General features: G+C 35.0%; 2 protein-coding genes across 8 annotated transcripts in view; one reads left to right on the top strand and one right to left on the bottom strand.

Moving 5' to 3' along the window:
- LOC127794152 (splicing factor U2af large subunit B-like) overlaps positions 1-10,426 on the bottom strand; it is a 37,816-nt gene extending 27,390 nt beyond the window's left edge. For 2 of the 6 annotated variants that reach the window (XM_052325072.1, XM_052325073.1), the window contains exons 1-3: positions 10,260-10,426; positions 4,302-4,453; positions 3,569-3,688 (exon numbers count right to left, since the gene is read on the bottom strand). In XM_052325072.1, the coding sequence (XP_052181032.1) occupies positions 3,569-3,688; positions 4,302-4,453; positions 10,260-10,346 (359 nt within the window). In that variant the 5' untranslated portion in view covers positions 10,347-10,426. Of the gene's footprint in view, positions 1-3,568; positions 3,689-4,301; positions 4,454-10,259 lie in introns of those variants that run through there. The other 4 variants (XM_052325075.1, XM_052325077.1, XM_052325074.1 and 1 more) reach the window with 2 other exon arrangements.
- Positions 10,427-14,884: 4,458 nt separating this feature from the next.
- On the top strand, positions 14,885-20,483 carry LOC127793799 (E3 ubiquitin-protein ligase AIRP2-like). 2 transcript variants are annotated; one of them, XM_052324531.1, is made up of 5 exons: positions 14,885-15,205; positions 16,490-16,646; positions 16,726-16,792; positions 16,893-17,127; positions 19,913-20,483. In XM_052324531.1, the coding sequence occupies exons 1-5, from the start codon at positions 15,126-15,128 to the stop codon at positions 20,121-20,123; spliced, it is 750 nt and encodes a 249-aa protein (XP_052180491.1). In that variant the 5' UTR covers positions 14,885-15,125; the 3' UTR covers positions 20,124-20,483. The 2 variants fall into 2 exon arrangements, with proteins under 2 accessions (XP_052180491.1, XP_052180492.1); XM_052324532.1 differs by having other exon boundaries at positions 14,888-15,205; positions 16,496-16,646.
- The last annotated feature ends 377 nt before the right edge of the window (positions 20,484-20,860 follow it).

Below are 20,860 nucleotides of genomic sequence, written 5' to 3'. Positions count from 1 at the left end.
CTCCACAGCTGGTTTGTCCGACTCTGATACCACTTTGTCAAGCTCTCAAATTGTGGGCTGGACAATGGAAGGAATTCGACTGAATTCCAGAAAGGATGATTGAATTTTAGGAAGAAAACAGATAATATGAGGAAGGAAGAAGGAAGAACGAGAGAGAGAGAATGAGGGAGAGAAAAAAGACAGATCGTATATTCATTTGATAATCTCCAATCTATCGTAGGTCTCTTTTAAAGAGCCTCTAGCCACATCACAACCAACTAACTATTCTAACAACCCTACTAGTTGTTTATACAAGAGAGAGTTGTTCCCACCTAACCTCTAAACTTCTTCAATTAGCCCTAACAGCTTATAGACCATGGACACCCTCAATCTATAATTTCAAACCGTGAAAAAATATTCACTAGTTGTTGTGGCAGGAATTGATAAGAGCCTTAAGCACTAAGCTAAACATGTCTACGGCCTATCACCCGCAAACAGATGGACAAACAGAGAGAGTGAATCAGAGTTTGGATACCTACTTACGATGTCTCTATTTCCTACAGCCCAAAGGTTGGCACCGATGGTTGTCACTTGCACAGTGGTGGTACGATTCCAACTATCACAACTCACTTAAAATGTCACCTTTTGAGGCCTTATTCAGTTACAAACCGCCTATCCTACCTACTATTGGGGAACATACTATGGTGGCAATAGTGGAGGATTATTTGCAACATAGGAAACAAGTCTTGCAACAATTAGAGGAGTTAGCCTTGGCTCAAAACCGAATGAAACAATTTGCAGATCGAAAGAGAAGTGAGATAGAGTTCTCAGTAGGGGAAGAAGTCTATTTGAAGCTAAGGCACCCTCGTCTCAAGTCAATCACATAGGGGCAAGTGACTAAACTAAGCATACTATGGACCATTTCCCATACTTGCTACGATTTAAAAGGTCGCTTACAAGCTCCTACTACTCGAAGGCTAGCAAATTCACCCAATGTTTCATGTATCTCTTCTAAAGAAATTAGTGGGAACGCAGCAGGTAAGTCCCACATTGCCCTCACTCCCTAGGGAAATCACTCCTCCTATGGAGCCAAAAGCTATAGTGGACAGACGTGTTATATACAAGCATGGAGCCCCAATTATCCAGGTGTTAGTGAAGTGGCCAAATCTTTATGCAAATAATAATAAATGAAAGTACTTACCTGACCTACTCAAGCAATTTCCCCAAGTGGCCAGCCTCCTCAACATTTCTTAAGGACAAGAAACTTGTTTTTTTTTTTTTTTTTTTTTTTTTGGGGGGGGGGGGGGGTGTCGTCATGTACTTTCAATTGGGTAGGACTGTTACACATGAAGGTAGTTAGAACTGTAAAAGCTTATAGAAAATTGTATTTGGCAGGAATGACACCCACTTGCATCCCTATTGAAGGGATGGGGCAGGGGATATCATTATATAAACTAATTGATCCCTCTGATTGAGGTACCGAGAAGTTAATGAGAATTGTTCTCTCTCTCTCTCTTCTTCCTATCATTCTTCTTCTACTCTCTCTGTTCTGCTATTTTGTCCAACACACTCTAATTCACATCGAATTAGAGGGGATTCATTGTCAAGCTCTAGCACTTGTGGAAGAACATAATGCTTTAGATTTCTTATGTTATGATGTTGATAATTGTAATGTTTATATATTGTTATTGTATTGTTATAAGCAATGGTTTATTAGTTAGGCTGTTGCTTAGGCGGTTTGGTTGTTATAGATTGCAACAACAGTTATTAAGGCCAGCTGAGTATAAAACTCAACTACGCCTGCTCCCTCTTGTAACTTTTGATTACATTTTTCTTTTCAGTAAAATTGAGCGAGATCTTTTTCTTCTTCTCTCGCTATCTTTCTTTTCGTGCCCTAGGTTTCTGTTTCAGCACTGACATAAAGCAAGCATTGAAAAAGATAAAGAATAGTAAGGAAATTGAACCAAATACTATACCAATAGAAGCATGGAAATTCATGGAAGAAGAGTGCATTTTTTTGTTAATGAAATTAATGTGATCCTTAAATCAAAAAGGATGTTGGATGAGTGGAGGAAGAGCACTTTATAGCCTATTTACAATAATAAAGGAGATGTTTAAAAGTTACAGATAATATAAAGGAATCAAGTGCGTACATAAAGGAAAGGTATAGTGAAAAACAATAGGATTTGCACATTGTGTACATAGATTTAGGAAAAGCTTATGGTAAAGTTCCTAAAGATGTTTTATGGAGGCTTTTAGAAAGCAAGTCCAGATGGCTTATATACAATTTATTAAAAGCATGTATCATGAAGTAGAAACACATGCTAGAACACATGGTATCTCTCCTAAATCTTCTGCAATTACAATTGGATAACATTAGAAGTCTGCATTAAGCCCTTATCTATTTTCCGTACCAATGATATACTCACTAAACCTATCTAGGCAGGGGTGCCTTGGTATATGCTGTTTGCAAATAATGTTGTGTTGATGGATGAGACAAAATAAGACATGAATAATAAGGTTGAAGTATGGAGGAATGCCTTGGAATCTAGAGAGCTTAGCAGATTGAAAAACTAATATATGGAATGTTACTTTAGTAAAAATATGTGTGGATATCATAAAGATATCTTAGATCAATCCTCATAGAGAAATTAATTAGGATGTTAGAATTAAAGCAGGAGTTAAAAACAGAAAAACTGGATCTAATATTTTATTAATTCATTGGGTAGTAAGATTCCATTAAAGCTAAAAGGAAAATTTCATAAGACTAAACTATGAGACCAGCTTTGTTGCATGGCATAGAATGTTGAGCAGTAAATAACCAACATGTGCAAAACATGAGCATAAAAGAGTTAGGGATTTTAAGATGAATGAGCAGCCATATAAAACACATAAAATTAGAAATGAAGTTGTTTATAATAAGATCAAAGTAGCCCGCATTAAAGATAAGTGAATCATGCTTAAGGTGATTTGGTCACGTGAGAAGAATATCAATAGAGGCTCCTGAAAGGAGAATGGATGAAACTAAAATAGAACAAATATTGAGCAAAAGAGCTTCAGGCAGACCAGAAAAACTTGGTAAAAGATATATAAGTGTCTTACAAAAAATAAGGCCAATGATTAGCAAGCTAGAATTCCTATAGTTAACTCCACATAGTGAGATGAAGGTTTGATATGTTGTCATTATACTGTAGCCTTTTGCTTAAGGTGCTGGGTAAGAGATCAAAATTATTAAGGTGGTCCATACTTATGGAATTCAAAAGTTTGACAAGACATCAATTAGCAAGTTGATATCCTGACTTTTAATTGTAGTAAAGTTTCAAAAAATTGTCAACAATCAAAAAGGTAGTCAAATTTATCAATTAACAATACAACTGCCAGATTTTTATTCTTAAAACCACAGCTTTAACAGTCTGTGTTATGAAGACAGAAGATGATAAGCATAGAAAACTCACAAAGTGGCTTCTTAATTGTCAAACAATGCATGGCATCTATGTTATTAATGAATCAATGAAGAAGCATTTTAAGGTTCAACAAAAGGTGTAAACATCAAATAGACCATATGCACTTAGGTAAAGACATTAATGACCTTTTGGATGGAGAAGTTGAACGTGAGCGAGATATAGATCTGTTTCTATATTTTTCATTTGATCGGGAACGTGATCTATGTCTGTTATGCCTCTCTCTTTCTTGATCATAATCACGGCGCCTGCAAAAGGAACAGCCATTACAAGAGTATCAAAATCAAGAAAAAAAATTATGCTGCAAATATTTACAATATATAACATAAATTACAGTATCATCAAGAAACAACCATTTATGTACTATGCTAATTGGACTCCCCCAAAATTTGCAAAACACCCCTATGAAGAGCTAGACACTAGAGATAATACATGCATCCACAGAGGCTAATTGGATATAAACTCAATAAATGTAGTACATTTAGAGGGAAAAGGAAAAACTACATATAAAACTTTCATGTTATCAATTAAAAGCTCTACGCTAGTTTACGAACACCATTTTACCTTAAATAAATAAAAAATAGTTTAAAGGGTATAAAATTTAGCCATAACCCTGCGTTCTTGGACATGAAAATTTGACGAGTTCAACACTAAAACAAATACTAGCACATCTATACTAAATTCTATGCAACATGGTGTATGTATTATTAGTATAAAAAAATTGCAGGTGATGTGGCAAAACTATCAAATAATTTTGAACACAAAATGCCCACACATTGCTTTAGAAGAACTAAACTATGATAAGAATAAATCGATAAACAAAAAAGGAAAATCAAGAAACCAGTAAATTCTCATCTAAACCTTTCATAATTACGATACGTGGAACGGCCATAATTATTGTTGCGTCTTCCTCTGTTGTCCCTCACATTTCTCTCTCTGTAGTCCCTTGGATGGTGGTTTCGGTTATGGTCCTTTGTCCTTGACCTATCATGATCTGACTCACGTGATTTGTGCTGCAAGAATTTGCATAATTAGCTGCTGGCCTGATATATAATCAAAACATCAAGGGAAAAAAGAAGAAAATATATGCTATGACTGGGGAAATGAAGATTACAAAAAACTAAAAAATCACAAGAGGAGTAACAAACAGAATATAACAAGGATTCAACTGCAAATGGGAATTCATTTAAGAACAAAATTTACAAGAAGTTAACATCATAAGGTCATTAAGAAGGTATGAATTAACTAAGGGAATATATCATACAGTAATCAAAAGTTTCTTATGTATCATCTTCCATTTATTTTATTTGTTTCATTTTTGCATCACATTTGGAAGAGAAATTTGTATTTGGAAAGCAATCGATTGCATCAAAAACTAGCTCATATTAAGCTGGATTTAGCATTTTATTTCAAACCATTCGACAACCTATTGAGACAATGGTCAGTCTCCCTTGCTTCATGTAAAATTAGAGTTCATTTAACATCCAAGGCAAGAAAAAAGATGGCAAAATTTTTCAAGGGCTTGTTTCTTTTATTTCAAATCCCAAGAAATAAAGACATGAACTCTTTACATTCTCAAAAGACTGATGTAGATCAGTGTTTCGAGTATCATATACAAATGTTTAAAAAAAATAAAGTAATGGATACATAAATATTTATACAAACCATTGAATATTTTTAAATCTGTGCATATCTTCACACATAACAGGTACAAAATTTGAAAGTAAGTTAAGCACAAACCTATATTGTTAAATTATTAATTATAAGTTATGCAAGTCTTCTTTTTAAAAAATAAAGAACACAACTGTCATGTGACAAGGGGTATTCTTGTAATAAAAGAGGATGGGTGGTTATGGGTACAAGGTTGTAGAAGAATCGGCAATTAGAAGAAGGGAATAGCAATTTGTAATTCAAATATTGGCGCCAACCCACAGAGGATGGGTATATAAGCCAGCAGCCGCGACCATAGCAGATATGCTTGAATACAATTGAATTCAAATTTCCCTCACATTCTCTTATTCTCCCTCTTTCTCTCAATTCTCTCTCTGTCTTTCTATTCTCCCTTCTCCCTCTGGGTTCATCAATTCCCACGCAATTCCTCACTGAATTACGAGAGAATTCCCCTTGTCAGAATTGAGTTTTGACCATTTGGTATCAAAACAAAGTTCTGGGTGATCAGGTTGGGCTATGGCGGACGAAACAAGAACGAAGCAAATGGAGACGCAGGTCCAACAAGTGACAACGATGATGTTGGAGATGTAGAACAGAATGGAGGCATTCAAGAATTTGGTGGAGAGGAGGATCGACAAATCATGTTGATGCTTTCATGCCAAAATCAGGTACGAATCTCACCGGAATTTCCTCCAAGGGAGAGATCTGAACCAATCCTAAATCGCCAGGGAGGAAATTTCAGATCGGAGGTATCTGCAGAGTTGGAGACAGAACATGTGATGGAAGAGAATCTGGGGGTAAGGAGGCAAGGCACTGCAATTGGATCAAATCAGATCGGTTTGCCTATGCCCAAGATGGAGATCGTCTATTAGATGGCCAAAACCCAAGGTGGTGGGTGAGGCGTTGTGAGAGGTTGTTCAACCTTTACAATGTGGTTGAATAGCAGAAGATGACGCTAGCAGCGGCTTATCTGAACGATGTGGGAGATGTGTGGTATCAAGGCTAGATGGGAGTGAAGGAGGAGTGCCCATGGGGGGAATTCGTGCAGGGCCTGTGTCAGCAATTTGGGGAAAAAGGAATGCTAAATGTTGTGGAAGAATTTAATAAGCTTAAGCAAGGGGGATTTGTACAAGCCTATTAGCAGAGATTTGAGGAGTTAAAGGCCCTCATGTGTCACAACCCAAGGGGAATTAGAGGGACAATATTGTAATTAGTTACAATTGTTTATTAGGAGATGCTATTAATTATGTTGAAGTGCACATGGGTGTTGTTTCTAGATTCTACTTTCAATTGAACAACCTATAAATAGGCTATAGTATGTAGAGAAGTGCATGTTGAAATGATACGTTGAATTAGATCTCTCTCCTTAGTCCTTACTTTCTCTCTCTCATTCTCCCTTGTTTTCTCTTCTTTCTCTTTGTTTCAATTCTGACTCTCCCTCCAATACTTCTCTATTTCTCTCCTGAATTCTTCCAATTTCCTTTCTAAACCCTACCCAAATCCTAGGGTTGTGATATTTGGTATTAGAGCCGACAATTCTCGACTGTGATCCGAAAGTTGTTAGCAGTTAATTCTAACGACTCTGGGCGGAAACGATAGAGCAGAGAATTGTCACGACCCAAGACGAATTAGAGGGTCAACACTGTAATTAGTTACAATTGTTTGTTAGGAGATGTTGTTTGTTCTGTTGTAGTGCACATGGGTGTTGTTCCTAGATTTTTCTTTTAGCTAAATAGCCTACAAATAGGCTTTAGTATGTAGAGAAGAGTATGTTGAAATGATATAATGAATTCATATTTTTCTCCTTATTTTCTCTCTCTCGTTCTCCCTTGTTTTCCTTCCTTTCTCTAGATTTCTGCCCTATCTTTCCCTCTAATTCTTCTCTGTTTCTCTCCCGAATTCTTCCAATTTCCTTCCTGGACCCTACAACAACAACATATCCAGCCTTTATTCCACTCTGTGGGGTCGGCTACATGAATTCTAGACTTCCATATATTTCTGTCTTTTGTCATATCTTCATTTAAGCTCATACACTTCATATCAAACTTTAATATATCTCTCAAAGTCTTCTTGGATCTGCCTCTATCTCTTTTTTTGACTAGTTGTTTCATTTCATCAACTCTCCTCACAGGAGCGTCCCTTGGGAAAAAAATAAGATGGAAAACAAAAAAATCCAATCACACTCAAACACAAGAGATTTTTATGTGGAAAACCCTAACAGATAAAAACCACAGCCATCAAGACGACAAAAAAAATATCACTATGTAGTAAAGTTTACAACTACAAATCTCAGTATTCTCTCTCCAAACCCAAGTCTCAATTACACCCAATTCCTAGCTCTCACTGTAATTAGCAGATATGCTTGAATACAATTGAATTCACATTTCCCTCTCATTCTAACAGTGAGCGAGAGCAATAATGACTAAAAATCAACATCAATATTCAAGAAAGCCTAGATCTAACGATAATATGATTAGAAAAGTAAAGAATATAATGTTAATCAAGCGTAAGGTTTCACTTCCCTGCCCCCCTTATGGAAGAGAAATAATTTTGTTTATCTGTAATTTATTGTTATGCTAGGTTAGGATGCTGTTAGGTTGTTTAATTCTGTTGTGGCAGTTAGTTCTTGTTAGTTAGTTTGTTGTAACTTGCTGCAACTTGCAAGTTGTTTGTTAACAAGGATTAGCTGAATATAAATACTCAGCTAATCCTTATTTCTGTAACTTGAGAACAGATATTATCATTCAGTAAAAAATTCTCTCTTTTTCATTTTCCTTCTCAGTTTTTTCTGTTTTCTTTCTTCATTACCACCTTGAAGCTCTCACTTCACCCTTCACTCCATTCTAGTCCATAAGATTTCGTAGTACATTTAAGCCCTTCTAATTTCTGTTTCTTTTTGTCCATATATATTTTCTGCAAACGGAAAAGGTAAACCCAAATAACTCTTCTAAAATACTCCTACTGCGTCAGACCAACTCAATGTTTTGGAATGTTCCAAAGTGTTTTAATATATTCTGATAAAAGCACTGGAAATTCAAGGAATTGAAATGTTTCTAGCTGTTTCAATGGCCAACATCTTGTCCATTACTTGAAACAAAGATCATGAACATAGGTTTTGTGTCATGTTTCCATGTTGTATAGGTTAGTTTCACAATATCAACTACGTGATGAAACACAACCATATCAATTACCTTCATCACCGTTTCATAAAACTTTTCTTTATGAAGATGGTTCTGGAACTTTATCTCATTATTCCCTCACGAAAGGCTTGTGTCAAGAAGAGCATCCGGTGTAAAATTTAGCCACATTGGTCTTTTGCATGGATTTGTATTGCCAATGAGAATTTTAGAAGTCAATTGATATTACAAATGTCGTGTTAATGACCCTACGTTAGGATAAGGTGCAGTTAATGATGAATGATGATAGGTTCATAACTAAAATAGTCATTCGGGTCAAGTTTCTTGTTACAACTTTGGGAGAAGTGCCAAGGTGGCCCTTGTACTTTGGTCTGGGGCCAGATTGGCCATCCAACTTTTGAGAGGGCCAACAAAGCACTCCTACTTTCAAACTAACGGCCATGTTATCCCTTTTGGCTGTTTGGCAATGATGTTTAAACACCTTCCAACATCGTTTGTGTCCATTGACAAAGTTAAAATTAACCACACTTGAAAAAGAATTGATTAAATCAATGTATAGAATACAAAAATAATTTGTTGATCTTAGAAACCAAGAACAACAAACCTGAACACCCACCACCACCACCACCCCCCAACACACACACACACAGATAAAATATACACAGATTTGGTTGTTGAATCAATATATATACAAATCAATATGAGGAGACTATCTAATTTTCATAAGAAAGATGACAGAGAAAAGGAAAAAGAAAACAAAGACCCACAACTACAATTGTTGGTCTCCCATAACTAGTCAAGATAAGGAGGGGAGAGGGTTAGAAAAGTTAAAGAGGAAAATCTAGTCTCTAGATGAACAATGGGGAACCTTTTGTTGCTGCCCAGGTCACTGGATGATTGTGTCGTGTTTCATGACAAGAACCATGCAGTTCTTCTTCACACACCTACACAAAACTCATCTGAAATGGCTGTTGATGTGCTTGTGGGTGGATTTTTTTTTTTTTTTTTTTTTGGGGGGGGGGAGGGGGGTGTTGGAGGCACTGGTAGAGAACAATCCTTAACGGCTGCTATAGGCAAATAGCTGGTAGAGTACCCACATGATTCTATACATCCCATACTCCACCCTCAAACCCTAGTTTCTATCATCTTCATAAGAAGGTGGTTTGATCCTTGAAGGAGTTTAAAAGAGATGTATTTTCTGTTAATGAAGTGAAGGAATGAAACCCTTTTAATAGGTCAAAGCCAAATGGTGCTAGAAGATGTTTAAACACCATCCATTCCAAACAAACAAAAGGGAAAATGTGGCCCTTAGTTTGAAATTAGGAGGGCTTCCTTAGCCTTTTTGAAAGTATGAGGGTCAATCTGGCCCACAGGCCGAAGTATAGAGGCCACCCTGGCACTTCGCCCTACAACTTTCAAGATTGTCGATAAAAGGTTCTATTTAAAAATAAACGTCCTTCGATATGTACTGGCTGTGAAGAGCACAGATTATATGTACTAAAATATGTCTAGATCTCCTATTCCTCTTTAAGTTCACAACTCTCCTCTACAAATATGTAAAGAAATACGGCAGCTAAAAGAATTACGAAAAACTAGAATACAGTTATCAGATGTTCAATTCCATATTTGCTCCGGTACAAAATTAAGATGAAATTGATTAAATTAGTAAATAACTAAAATTCTTACACATTTCACATCTTAAAATAGTGAAACATCTCTCGACATAAATCGAACATCAAAGCAGTTTCCTCCCTTTATAACAGAGCACCGGTATTGATAATTCCGATCCACCATCTTAACCACCTTCAACTCGACAAATCAAAAGCATCACGTGGACAACAAGAAAGGTTCGCAAATTTTGTGTAATCAATCAAGAAAATAATACCAGCTACCAATTCATCCAAATGGTATAGATGAAACACGAACCAGAATTGCTAACCATAGTTCTAATTATTCAATGAGCCACTAAATTTCAAAAAATATGGAGAAAACAACAAAAAAAAAAACTAACCTTGTGATGATACGGAGGCGATCCTCCACGAACGTGATCACCTACCCTTCTGGTACGCCGGTCGCCATCGTCGTCGTGACTAGACATCGAAACTGGTAAGCAAACCCTAGCTCTTGCCCCCAACTTTTTTCACTGTTTTCTGTCGGATATGGGGATCGATCATAGAGGAGAAAAATATCAGAAAACGACCTATATTGTGGAATCCAAATTGGGCTTTTTGGCCCACAAAATGGGCCTTTGTTGGATAAAGCAATACATGGGCCGCTAGATGAACTGGCCCAGTGTATTATGCGTTTACTGTAATAACTAATCTAACCTTATTTCTAAACGTATAATAACTTAAAATATTGTAGTTAAATTGATTCTAGAATTAAATATATTGATTTATTTAACTCTTTACCATTTTCTAATTAATAAGTCAGATTATACTGTTCATACTTAGGCAGTAATTGAAGCTTTACAAGACTACACAACTGCAAGTTACCATTAGGATATATTTTTCATGGTAATAATGTATCAAAATTATGTATTAATTTTATTTTACATCATCATTGTGAATGTAGACATCTTCAATTAACTGTGGATATTATTAAAATGTTACTCACATAATTTTGTTATTAAGTAATTGACACTAATATATACAAATTATAAATATAGTAAAAGAGAGAAGACATACAAATATCCGTGTAATTTATCAAAATTGTGGTGTGACACTCCAAACTTTCAAAATGTCTTATTAGACATTTCAACCCTAAAAAAATAAAACTATTAAACACTCATTAGACACTGGTTATGAATTGTTTGAAAGCATGAAATGTATGTGCATAACTCTCATGAACTGGGCCAATGAGAAGATGACACGCGTGATATGGCATAAGGTTGTACAAATTTTAAAGAAATTTAAATTTGCAACGTCTCTTCAACTTCTTCTTTATTTATCTCTAGTGCCTCCTCAACTCCTTCTATCTCCCATGCAGTGTTTCCTTAATTCCCTCTATCTATTTGGCATATCCTTAACTCTCTCTTTCTTTGGTTGCGTTTCCACCAGCATTTCATCTCTCTCTTTCGTGTGTCTTATCCAATTACGGTTTTTTTTTAATATCTTATTTATCTCCGACATCTCCTTAACTATATTTCTCTTTATGGTGGATCACCTCAAATCTGGCAATGTCTCCAGTCTTCATATTTCTCTCTCTCCGGTTGTGTCTCCTTAACTCCCTCTATTTCTCTAGCAACATTTCCTCAACTATCTTTCTCTCTCTCTCCTATTGTGTCTTCCCTTCATGAATTTGAAATCTTAAAGCAATTGTTGTTCCATGCAATTGTTAACAAATATATTGAATGCAAAAAGAACATAACATAGTACGAGCCATGCTTAGTCAGTGAATAGGCAAGCAAATGCAATGGTTACTTCAAACACCATGACCATTTAATTTCAACCATAAATCTATATACAAGTATTTACATTTTCAAAAGTGAAAATAAAAAACTCTATAATTTGTAACAACTAGAAAAAACTCAAGATCCAAACACAATAAAAACAAAATCATCAATCAAGTAATCGTTCAAGTTACAACCCCATTAATAGCAGCCATTTATGGCTTTTGAATTGGTTGTACCTCGATGGTGGTCTCTAGTTTTTATTATTTGATGGTTGTTAATGGTGGTCGGGCTTATGTTTTCATATTTAGGATGTTGCCGCATTCACTGTCGCTTGATTCTAAGAATAAGGAAGAGAAATATACCAAATAAACACAATATATACTAGAAGAGACATAACCAGAGAGTGAGAGTTAAGGAGATATCAGCATAGAGAAAGAGATAGGGGGCTTCCTTGCTTAAACGTGTTTACTAATGTGTACTCTTACACAGTTTGTTGATCGAGTAAAAAAGTGTTTAATAGTTTCACATAGCATTTTTTGTAAAGTAGATGGATGTGCATCCCATGCACATAAAAAAATGTTATGATTAAAAATGAGATTATATTAAAAATAAATGTTCAAAACACAATTAAGATAATTTTATTATATAAAAAATAAGTATATATGGCCATAAATAAATATTATTGGCAAACTAGCATTTGTGGGCATGTAATTTAAGCTTAGTCGGTGCATATAACATGCGGGTTAATATGCATGGTAGATAAGTTTATTTAATATACATTTAAAAATAAATAATTGTGAATTTTCATGAATTATTCTTTATTTTTTATAAGGTTAAATCGTAAAAATATGGAAATTTTCCTGTTTGCCAAAATTGATTCTGAAATTTTAATTTTATCAATTCAAACCCTAAATTTTGAAAGCTTTTGCAATATCATCGTTGTTATTAAAATTTATTAAGTTTAAGATGTTGAGTTTGAATTTTAGTTGATTCTTTATTAAATTTTGATTGATATAATTTTACTTATAAATTGAAAAAACAATCACGTGACTCTAACGTGCTGAAACACAAAAATGACAATGAACTGAAAATGCGTTATTTCAGCATTTCTAAATAATTTCCTATCTCGAAAAGTCAAAAAATATATAAAAAAAAAAATTAAGCCTTTTTTGTAATTTAAAACAAGTTTATGGGTTATTTTGTAATATTAGTCTATTAGGAAAATATAGCCATGTGAGAGCAATAACTCCACATGATGAAAATAGAAAATTATTTTTAATCATTATTTAAAATAAAATTTTATTTGTTTATAATTTATATTTTATCCTATTTTATTTTCTCCTTACTCCTTATTTACAATAACTCAACATGATGAAGGAAAGTTAATGATATCAATAGCCAATATCACTCGCCAACGACGCTCATGAGATTTGTTGGAGCGACTAGTATAAATATGTATGATAGTTATTGTTATAATTTTTATAAGTTTTTAGAAGTTTTATCGATAACTCATTATAAGAGTCGTGAAAAACAAATGTGAATAAAATGTTTAAAAAAATAAAGTAAACATAAAACTCAAAACGAAGCAATATTATCAAATCCCGTGTTATAATTTTATAATAAAAACAAAAATTAAAAGAAATTTGAAACTCTATTACATGAGTTTTATATTTTCAAATTTATTTTTCATTTTGTTGTGTTTAGTTTATTTTATTTAAAAAAATAAAAAAATGACATCGATGTTTGATACTTATAGTTTGTTTTTTTATAATTTTTGTTGTCTTTTTTTTCTATTAAGCTATTACTCTTGTTGTTGTTGACAACCGAAGATATTAGACAAATAATGATTTCTAAATTTTATGATGTCTAGAGCTATTATCAACCATTAGGAGATGGGAATAATAAAATAATAATTATATAAACATAATTTGTTGTTTAATCTTTTAAAAAGTTTTTAAAAAATTTTAAACTGAAGCCAAGTAATCAAAACATTATTTTATATTTTACGTTATAAATTATAAAACTAAGAATTAAACAACCAATGCCAAAAACCCATGATTAATATCTTAATTAGGCATACTAGATGAGCTTTAAGATGATTCGTTTGATCATTAGATGCCCAATTACCCATAGCTTTAGGTACATTGGGTAAATTTAAGGCAATTAAATTGATTCATTTAATCATTAGATGCCCAATTACCCATAACTTTAGGTACATTTAAGGCAATTAAATTGATTCATTTGACAATTAACGTTCCATCAATCTTAATCTTTCAACACAATTATCACTTAACAATACAATTATTAAACTTAAAAATAATTTTATGATTATATTAAAGTTCGTGATTAATTACAATTTATTTAAAAAAATTAAATACCACCATTTAAAATAAATTATCATTTAAAACATTTTATTCGTTTCCTATCATCATCAAAAGAATAAACTGATATATATAATTTTGGGGTACTTGTATATCATACTAATCCATAAACTGGTGGTATTACAATGAAAATGTAATTTGAACAATAGTATAAGAAGAAAGTATTATAATATAGATTCAAGAGTATAAGTCGAGTGGTCAATAAGTGATATGTTGGGTTCGTATTGATAGGTCGTGAGTTTAATTTTTATCTTGCGTATTAAAATAAATTCTCACATTTATAATTTATTTATTATTTTTTTTTATCAAAATTAAGAAAACGAGCAATGGAGGTGATCATCATCTCAAATATTATAGGAAAATGCTATTAGTATATCTATTTTGTACATCTTGAGTTACATAAGGGGGTATTATGACAAAAAAATCCTTCATGAGACGTATAGAGGCGCGTGAGGTGCATGTGAGGCGCAGGTATTTTGGTCATAATACCCCCTTATGTAGCCCAAAATGTATAAAATAGATGTACATCTAGCATGATTCAATATTATAATATAGAGTCATGCTACATGTACATCATTTTTGTACATCTTGGGCTACACAAGGTGTATCAATGACAAAAATACCCTGTGCCTTTTCATGCGTCTCACGCGCCTCTATGCGCCTTAGAGGGATATTTTTGTCATTGATACGTAGTCCAAGGTATACATAAAGGTGTATTAATAATATTTTCTTATAATATAATATTGAGAAGGGATAAGTAAACTTAGTCATTTGGACGAGTGCGGGGCACCACTACGGCCCACGTGGCCGTTCCAATCGGCCACGTCGGTCTGTTCTGTAGAAATCGTCTTTCGAACAAAATGGAATAGAAGGACGCCGAGCCCACAAGCAATTCAACTCGAGAGAGAGACTGTGTGAGTGAGTGAGGGTTTTTCGCAGTTTGGATGAAAATTGATTAGGTTTTGGAGTCTGAGAGCAAGAGCCGAGAGAGATAGGGAGTGATCGTTCAATGCTGTGTGTTGTTTGTTTCTAGGGAAAGTTCTGGGTGTTTGCGAAACGAAAAGAAAAACGAGGAGGAGGAGGGGGAAGAAGAGGAGGAGGGATGTACGTTGGGTCCATGAGAAAGTCGTTCAAGGATTCTCTGAAAGGTCTTGAAGCCGATATTCAGCACGCCAATACCCTGTCAGTAAAGCTTTCTTTCTCTCTCTAAATCGATTCCCGGGTCTTGGACCATTTTGGTTTGTCGGTGTTGCTTTTTCTTTTCTATTGTCTATGTTCTATTTTGTTATTGTTCTTGTGCCTGAATCAAGCTGCCGGGGCTTTGTTTCTGCTCCGAAACTCTATTTTAATTTTAGTTAGCCTTATGTGCATATGGTTTGAGGGTTCTGTTTCTGCTCCGAGTTAATCATTAATTGTCATATTTATAGGATTTTCTCTCTCTTACCGGCTTAGGTAAGTGGGTTTGTTTTGAATTATCTGGCTCGTTGCATCTGTTTGAGAGTTCTTCACTTCCAAATTTATTTGGAAAGATATTAGTTAATTGTTCTGGGTATCGTTTTTGAGCAGTGATTATGCCGGGTCCTTTACCTCAATGGATTCGGGGATGAAATATTTCTGCTGAGCCGCTCATTATTATTATTGTTTCTACTACTACTACATTCGATGATATGGTTGAAATTCCCATTGTAATGCTTTTAAGGTAGATTGAGGCATTATTATATTACCTTGCCCGTCTCTGTTTGGAGAGAAATTATTTTATGCCTCCAAGGTGCCACGTCGGCAAAAGGCCTTAGTGCCTCAATTCAATGAGGTGTTGCAATGTGTTAGCAATAAGGTTAAATTCGCGTATACTTTAAAAGAATTCACGTGATTATTTACAAATTTAACTTTATCACTAATGTGGCAACATCTCATTGTTTTGGGGCACTAAGGTGTTCCGCTGAGGTGGTGCCTTAGAGGCACAAAATAATTCTCCTGTTTAAACCGAAGGTGTTGCTTCCTTTTTCATTCTGATAAGCGACTTCACTAGTTCCCTGAAATCCCAAAATGAGTATTTTCAGTTACTTGTATTAGGTTTTGATTATAGAGTTGCGGCTAATCAAGTCAGCAACATTGCATTTGGCTACCTAGTTGCAGTTGGAAATAGGTTGTGACAAAGTATAGGTGCTAGCATAAAAGTCATGCTTTTTGGCTTTGAACTACTGTTTTTGTGAAAAAAAATTTGGATGGTGTGGAAAGAGGAAAGGGATGCTATAATCAGGTTGATTGGAGAAATAACTATATCGCCACTGATAATCAGAGCACCTCTACATTTTAAGCTGGTGCACTGTCATGTTTACAGTTATAGAATATCTGTATAGCTCTGTTTGTGCATTTTCTTCATTTGATTCATAGTTGACTTGCCAAGTTGATACTGTATCACACTAGATATTCCTGCTAAAGTTTTTGTTTTTTCTTTCTTGCAAGTTGCAGGGCGTCTGATTTTCCCAGGGGTTATGGCGGTGCTTGCCTCCAAATGAGAATGTCTTATAGTCCGGCTGCACACCTGTTCCTTTTCCTAGTACAGTGGACGGACTGTAACCTTGCTGGCGCACTTGGGCTACTGAGAATCCTGATTTACAAGGTTGCTTTGTGTAGTAAGGTTTTCTCAATTTTTGAATGCTCCTTGATGATGGACATTGTTGACCTACCTCGTGCTCCAGGTTTACGATGATGGCACCACAACTATGTCTACCCATGAAAGGAAAGCTAGCATAAGAGAATTCTATGGTAAGTTTCTGAATCCTGTGTTAGTTTGAAGCCATGTTTCTTAAAGTTAGCATCCTGAAGTCTCTGTCTACTTGTTGATATCTGAATTTTTCCTGGCCAGCGGTTATTTATCCCTCTTTACTACAACTTCAAAGAGGTGTTACTGACAAAGAAGATAAGAGGCAAAAGGCATTATGCATGGAAAGGTACAGAAGGAAAGATGATGAAGAACGCAAACAATATTCAGATATAGACATTGAAAGAGAGGAAGAATGTGGAATTTGCATGGAGATGAATAGTAAGATTGTCTTGCCCAACTGTAACCATGCCATGTGCTTGAAATGCTACCGCCAGTGGTACTCTCTCTCTCTCTCCCAAGCCCCAAATCTATTTATTTATCTATCTGATGTGCATTTCGAATTTGAAAGTAGGCCATTATTCAAGTGATGGTCCTATATTTGTTCAAAACAGTTGTATATTTTCTGTTTTGCCATTATTAGCGGTAATGCTTTGTCTTTGCCATTCTTGATTCTTCTCAATCATACCCATAGCTCTCTCACCAGCCAGAAAAATAAAAAAGGATAGATAAAATCAGGAAACTAGTCACCTCATTTCTTTTACTTTTATCTTCTTTGCATGGTTTTCTTTTGTGTCTTTAACTATTGGGTAAATTTAAATTGTAGGATAATAATCACGATAACCTCTTTCTCTTGTCTTTTCTTTTTTTTGGCTAAACATTCTTTATTAATCTATTTACGCTAATCTATTAAATCATGCCACTTGGCAAACTTCTATAGAATAAAAATGGTCGGAAGTAAAGTAAATAATTGAATGTAGTTAGCAAAAAAGAAAAAAAGAAAAAGAAAAATGAAAGAAAGAAAAAGTAAATAATTGAATGCAGTGAAAAATTTTACAATATGTGATGCATTCCCATTATGTTCTTACTTAGGGATGGCAATGTGTTGTTTATCAAGAGGTCAGCCTGAAATCTACTCTATTGGAAACTTTGCCCAGCGCCCAACCCATATCCTCATCTGGTTTAGCCCTCAAAATCCCATGCTCTTTTTTTTCCCCCTATTGGAACCTATGTTTGCATAGTTTAGTTTAGAGGGTTGCTCTTGTGTAATCGGAAGGTCATGGGTTTGAGTTGTGGAAACAATCTATTTTAAAAAAAAAAAAAAAAAAACAAGGGCAGGGTTGCATATAAATTGTATCCTCCCTCGACCCTCGTATAGAGGGAAGCCTCTGCACAGGGGACACCCCTTTTTATGACGGAATCATTTTGGTCTTATTGGTAATATTTTATAGATATTTTTGTAAATAAACATTTAATTAAGTCAGATATAAAAAAAATAATTTTGATTTACCTTAGAGGCCAACAATATAATTGACTAGTCTATTAAGGAATCTGATGGAAAGGTATGGGGAGAAGAAGAGAGATTATCTATAGTGTATATTAGGATCCTCAAATATTTGAGATGGTGGATTTTGAATAAGAAGATGTTAGTCACAGAAATATTAATGTGAAAAAAGACATATTATGGAGCTATAAGCTTGGTAAGAGTGGTTGTGAGAGGAACAAGTGTCTTCCCTATCCTCTGTTAAGTCCTCATCATTTTTGTCTTAGAGATGCTGCAATTGACTAGATCTATACATATGACCCACTCCGAATAGTTGGAAAATAATTAATCCTACCAATTATATTACATTGGTCTCCAAAACTGCTATTTGTCTCACCTTTTTATGTTACCCATTTTAAGTCTTGTTTTATCTGTAATATTGAATAATGGTTGCATGTTAGATGCATATGGTGACCAGGCAAGGCAAAATGCAAATGCAATAGATGGGCAAGGTAATTGCAGTTGATGATGTATCTTTCCCATTATGTGAATTAGTTGGTTTGTTCCGACTCAAAGGTAGATTAATGTCTAGAAGGTGGTGATGGTCCATTCAGGTGTTCTTTGAAAAGTATTTTACCAGTGTTTGCTATCTAATGGTGTTTTGGGTGCTACCTTGTAGACGTTCAAACTGTGTATGAAGAAAAAAAGTTTTTTTCAAGTTAAGGGGGGTTCTCTTCTTACTAATGATATATGGTTTTCCTTTCTATACTCCCATGCTAGGACGCTTGTCCCTTTCTTACCTTTTTACATAATTTGTGAACAAATAAATACCAAGAAGGGGGAAGGGAAGAAGAATCTTCCTAGGGGAAAAAAAAAAAAAAAAACAACAAAAGAAAGACAGGTGCAGGGGAACAGGAAGCGGAGCAGTTTGAAAACACTTTAAAACCCCAAGAAAGCTAGGCTGTTAGCAACTTGTTCCCCTTCCCCATGTGGGCACCAGAAAATGTTGCTGACGAATGCTATCATTGGCAATATTCCATCTACACAGTGAAGGGATTTGTATGACTGTTGAACCAGATCAAATTGTATTTGTTCTGATCTGAACTGTATGTGGAGTTGATTTATTTTTCTTTGAATTTGGTATCTCTTTTAGCTTTTCCAAAAAAATAAAAAACTAAAATGGTGATTTGATGTTCTATCAGTTTTCTTTTCCTTTTAACTGGAAAGAAATAACTTACCCGTGATGTTTTTAAAAAGGCAAGTACTTGAATGAGTTTCAGTCAACCGCACCTATTGGGATTAAGGCTCTGGTTGTTATAGTATTGGAACATGTTTAGTTAATAGAAGAAAGTTATGGATTGTTACCAATATCTCTTGATTTGTGGGATCTAGAGATTTCCAGACGTCAAACTGCAAAGCATGTTTTAGTTTAGTAAGAAAAAAACTGCTCCTAGGTTACAATTGAAAACTGTTTTGTAGCATTCTCACTGAATAATGCTATATCTATGCTGCTGCTGCTGCTGTTCCTTGTCAATGTGGTGTACCACAGACGCTGGAGTTAGGCATGACCTGATCGTTGGCTCTATTTTTATGAACAACTTTCTTCTACGCGATTTCTCAAACATGACAACCTTAGCCTTTGCCCTTGGCCCAAGCGAAGGGTGATGGTGTCGCTGCCCTCAAACATTCACACGTCTGCAGAATTCCCTCTTTCCAACTTATTATTTGCCATGCTTGATTATAAGATATTCCCCTCATATTTTCAGTATGTGAAACTGAAATCTTTTAGGACATATTTCAGGTGCACACGGTCTCAGTCGTGCCCCTTCTGCCGCAACAGTCTGAAGAGGGTGAACTCAGGTGACCTCTGGGTCCTCCTGGACGCTAGGGACATAATCGACATGGAAACCGTTGCAGAGGAGAACCTTCGAAGGCTGTTCATGTACATAGATAAGTTGCCTGTGGTCGTTCCTGATACAGCTCTGGACCCTTATGACTCTCATACAAGGTAGGCGCTTGGCACCATCTGAATCAGGCAATATGCGATGGCCTCCATATGAGCAGAGAGTGCCTCATTGATTGTATTCTGCATAAAGACCAATGTTCATGTGGATGTGGCGACTGGTGAGGTGAGGTGAGGTTAGGTTAGGTTAGGTTAAGAGTTGGAGAAATTTCCCAATGCTTTGGAAGTGAATAACCCATCTTGAGATTGTCTGACTGGAAGGTGTTTGGTGAATGTAATGTATTTAGCCAAATTTGTACATCTATGTATAGCTTAAACTTCATTGAATGAAATTGTGTTGCTTCTCTTTGAGTAGCTATGTATGCATATACCCAGACAGTTTGTTACCTTCTATTGAAGAACATTATGTTACTTACTACCGCTCTCTCTCTCACTCACTCACACACACACATACATTTATAGCTGGTCTGAAGTTAGGATAAAATAAAAGTTGTCATAGGGAAGTGACGACTAGCATTAAAAATGCTTTTGTGTCACCGCTTAGGCTTGTTTGGCTTTGTTGTGTGGCTGTTACTATGTTGTGAGAGCATTGATATATAAAATCAGAGTTTTGGTAATTTTGTGTAGTATCATATTTATTAATATTAAATTTAAAAAATATTATGAAATTATAAACTCTTTTTTTTTTTTTTCTTTCTGAGAATTATAAAGTCAAATTCCTTGCTAGCTAACTAAATAAAATAATCTGAAAATTGTCATTTATTATACAAAAAATAGTAATTCATA

This window comes from Diospyros lotus, chromosome 2, assembly GCF_014633365.1.
Source record: "Diospyros lotus cultivar Yz01 chromosome 2, ASM1463336v1, whole genome shotgun sequence".
NCBI lineage: Eukaryota > Viridiplantae > Streptophyta > Magnoliopsida > Ericales > Ebenaceae > Diospyros > Diospyros lotus.
The sequence above is the reverse complement of the archived record's forward strand: the minus strand, read 5'-3'. Positions and strand labels throughout refer to the sequence as shown.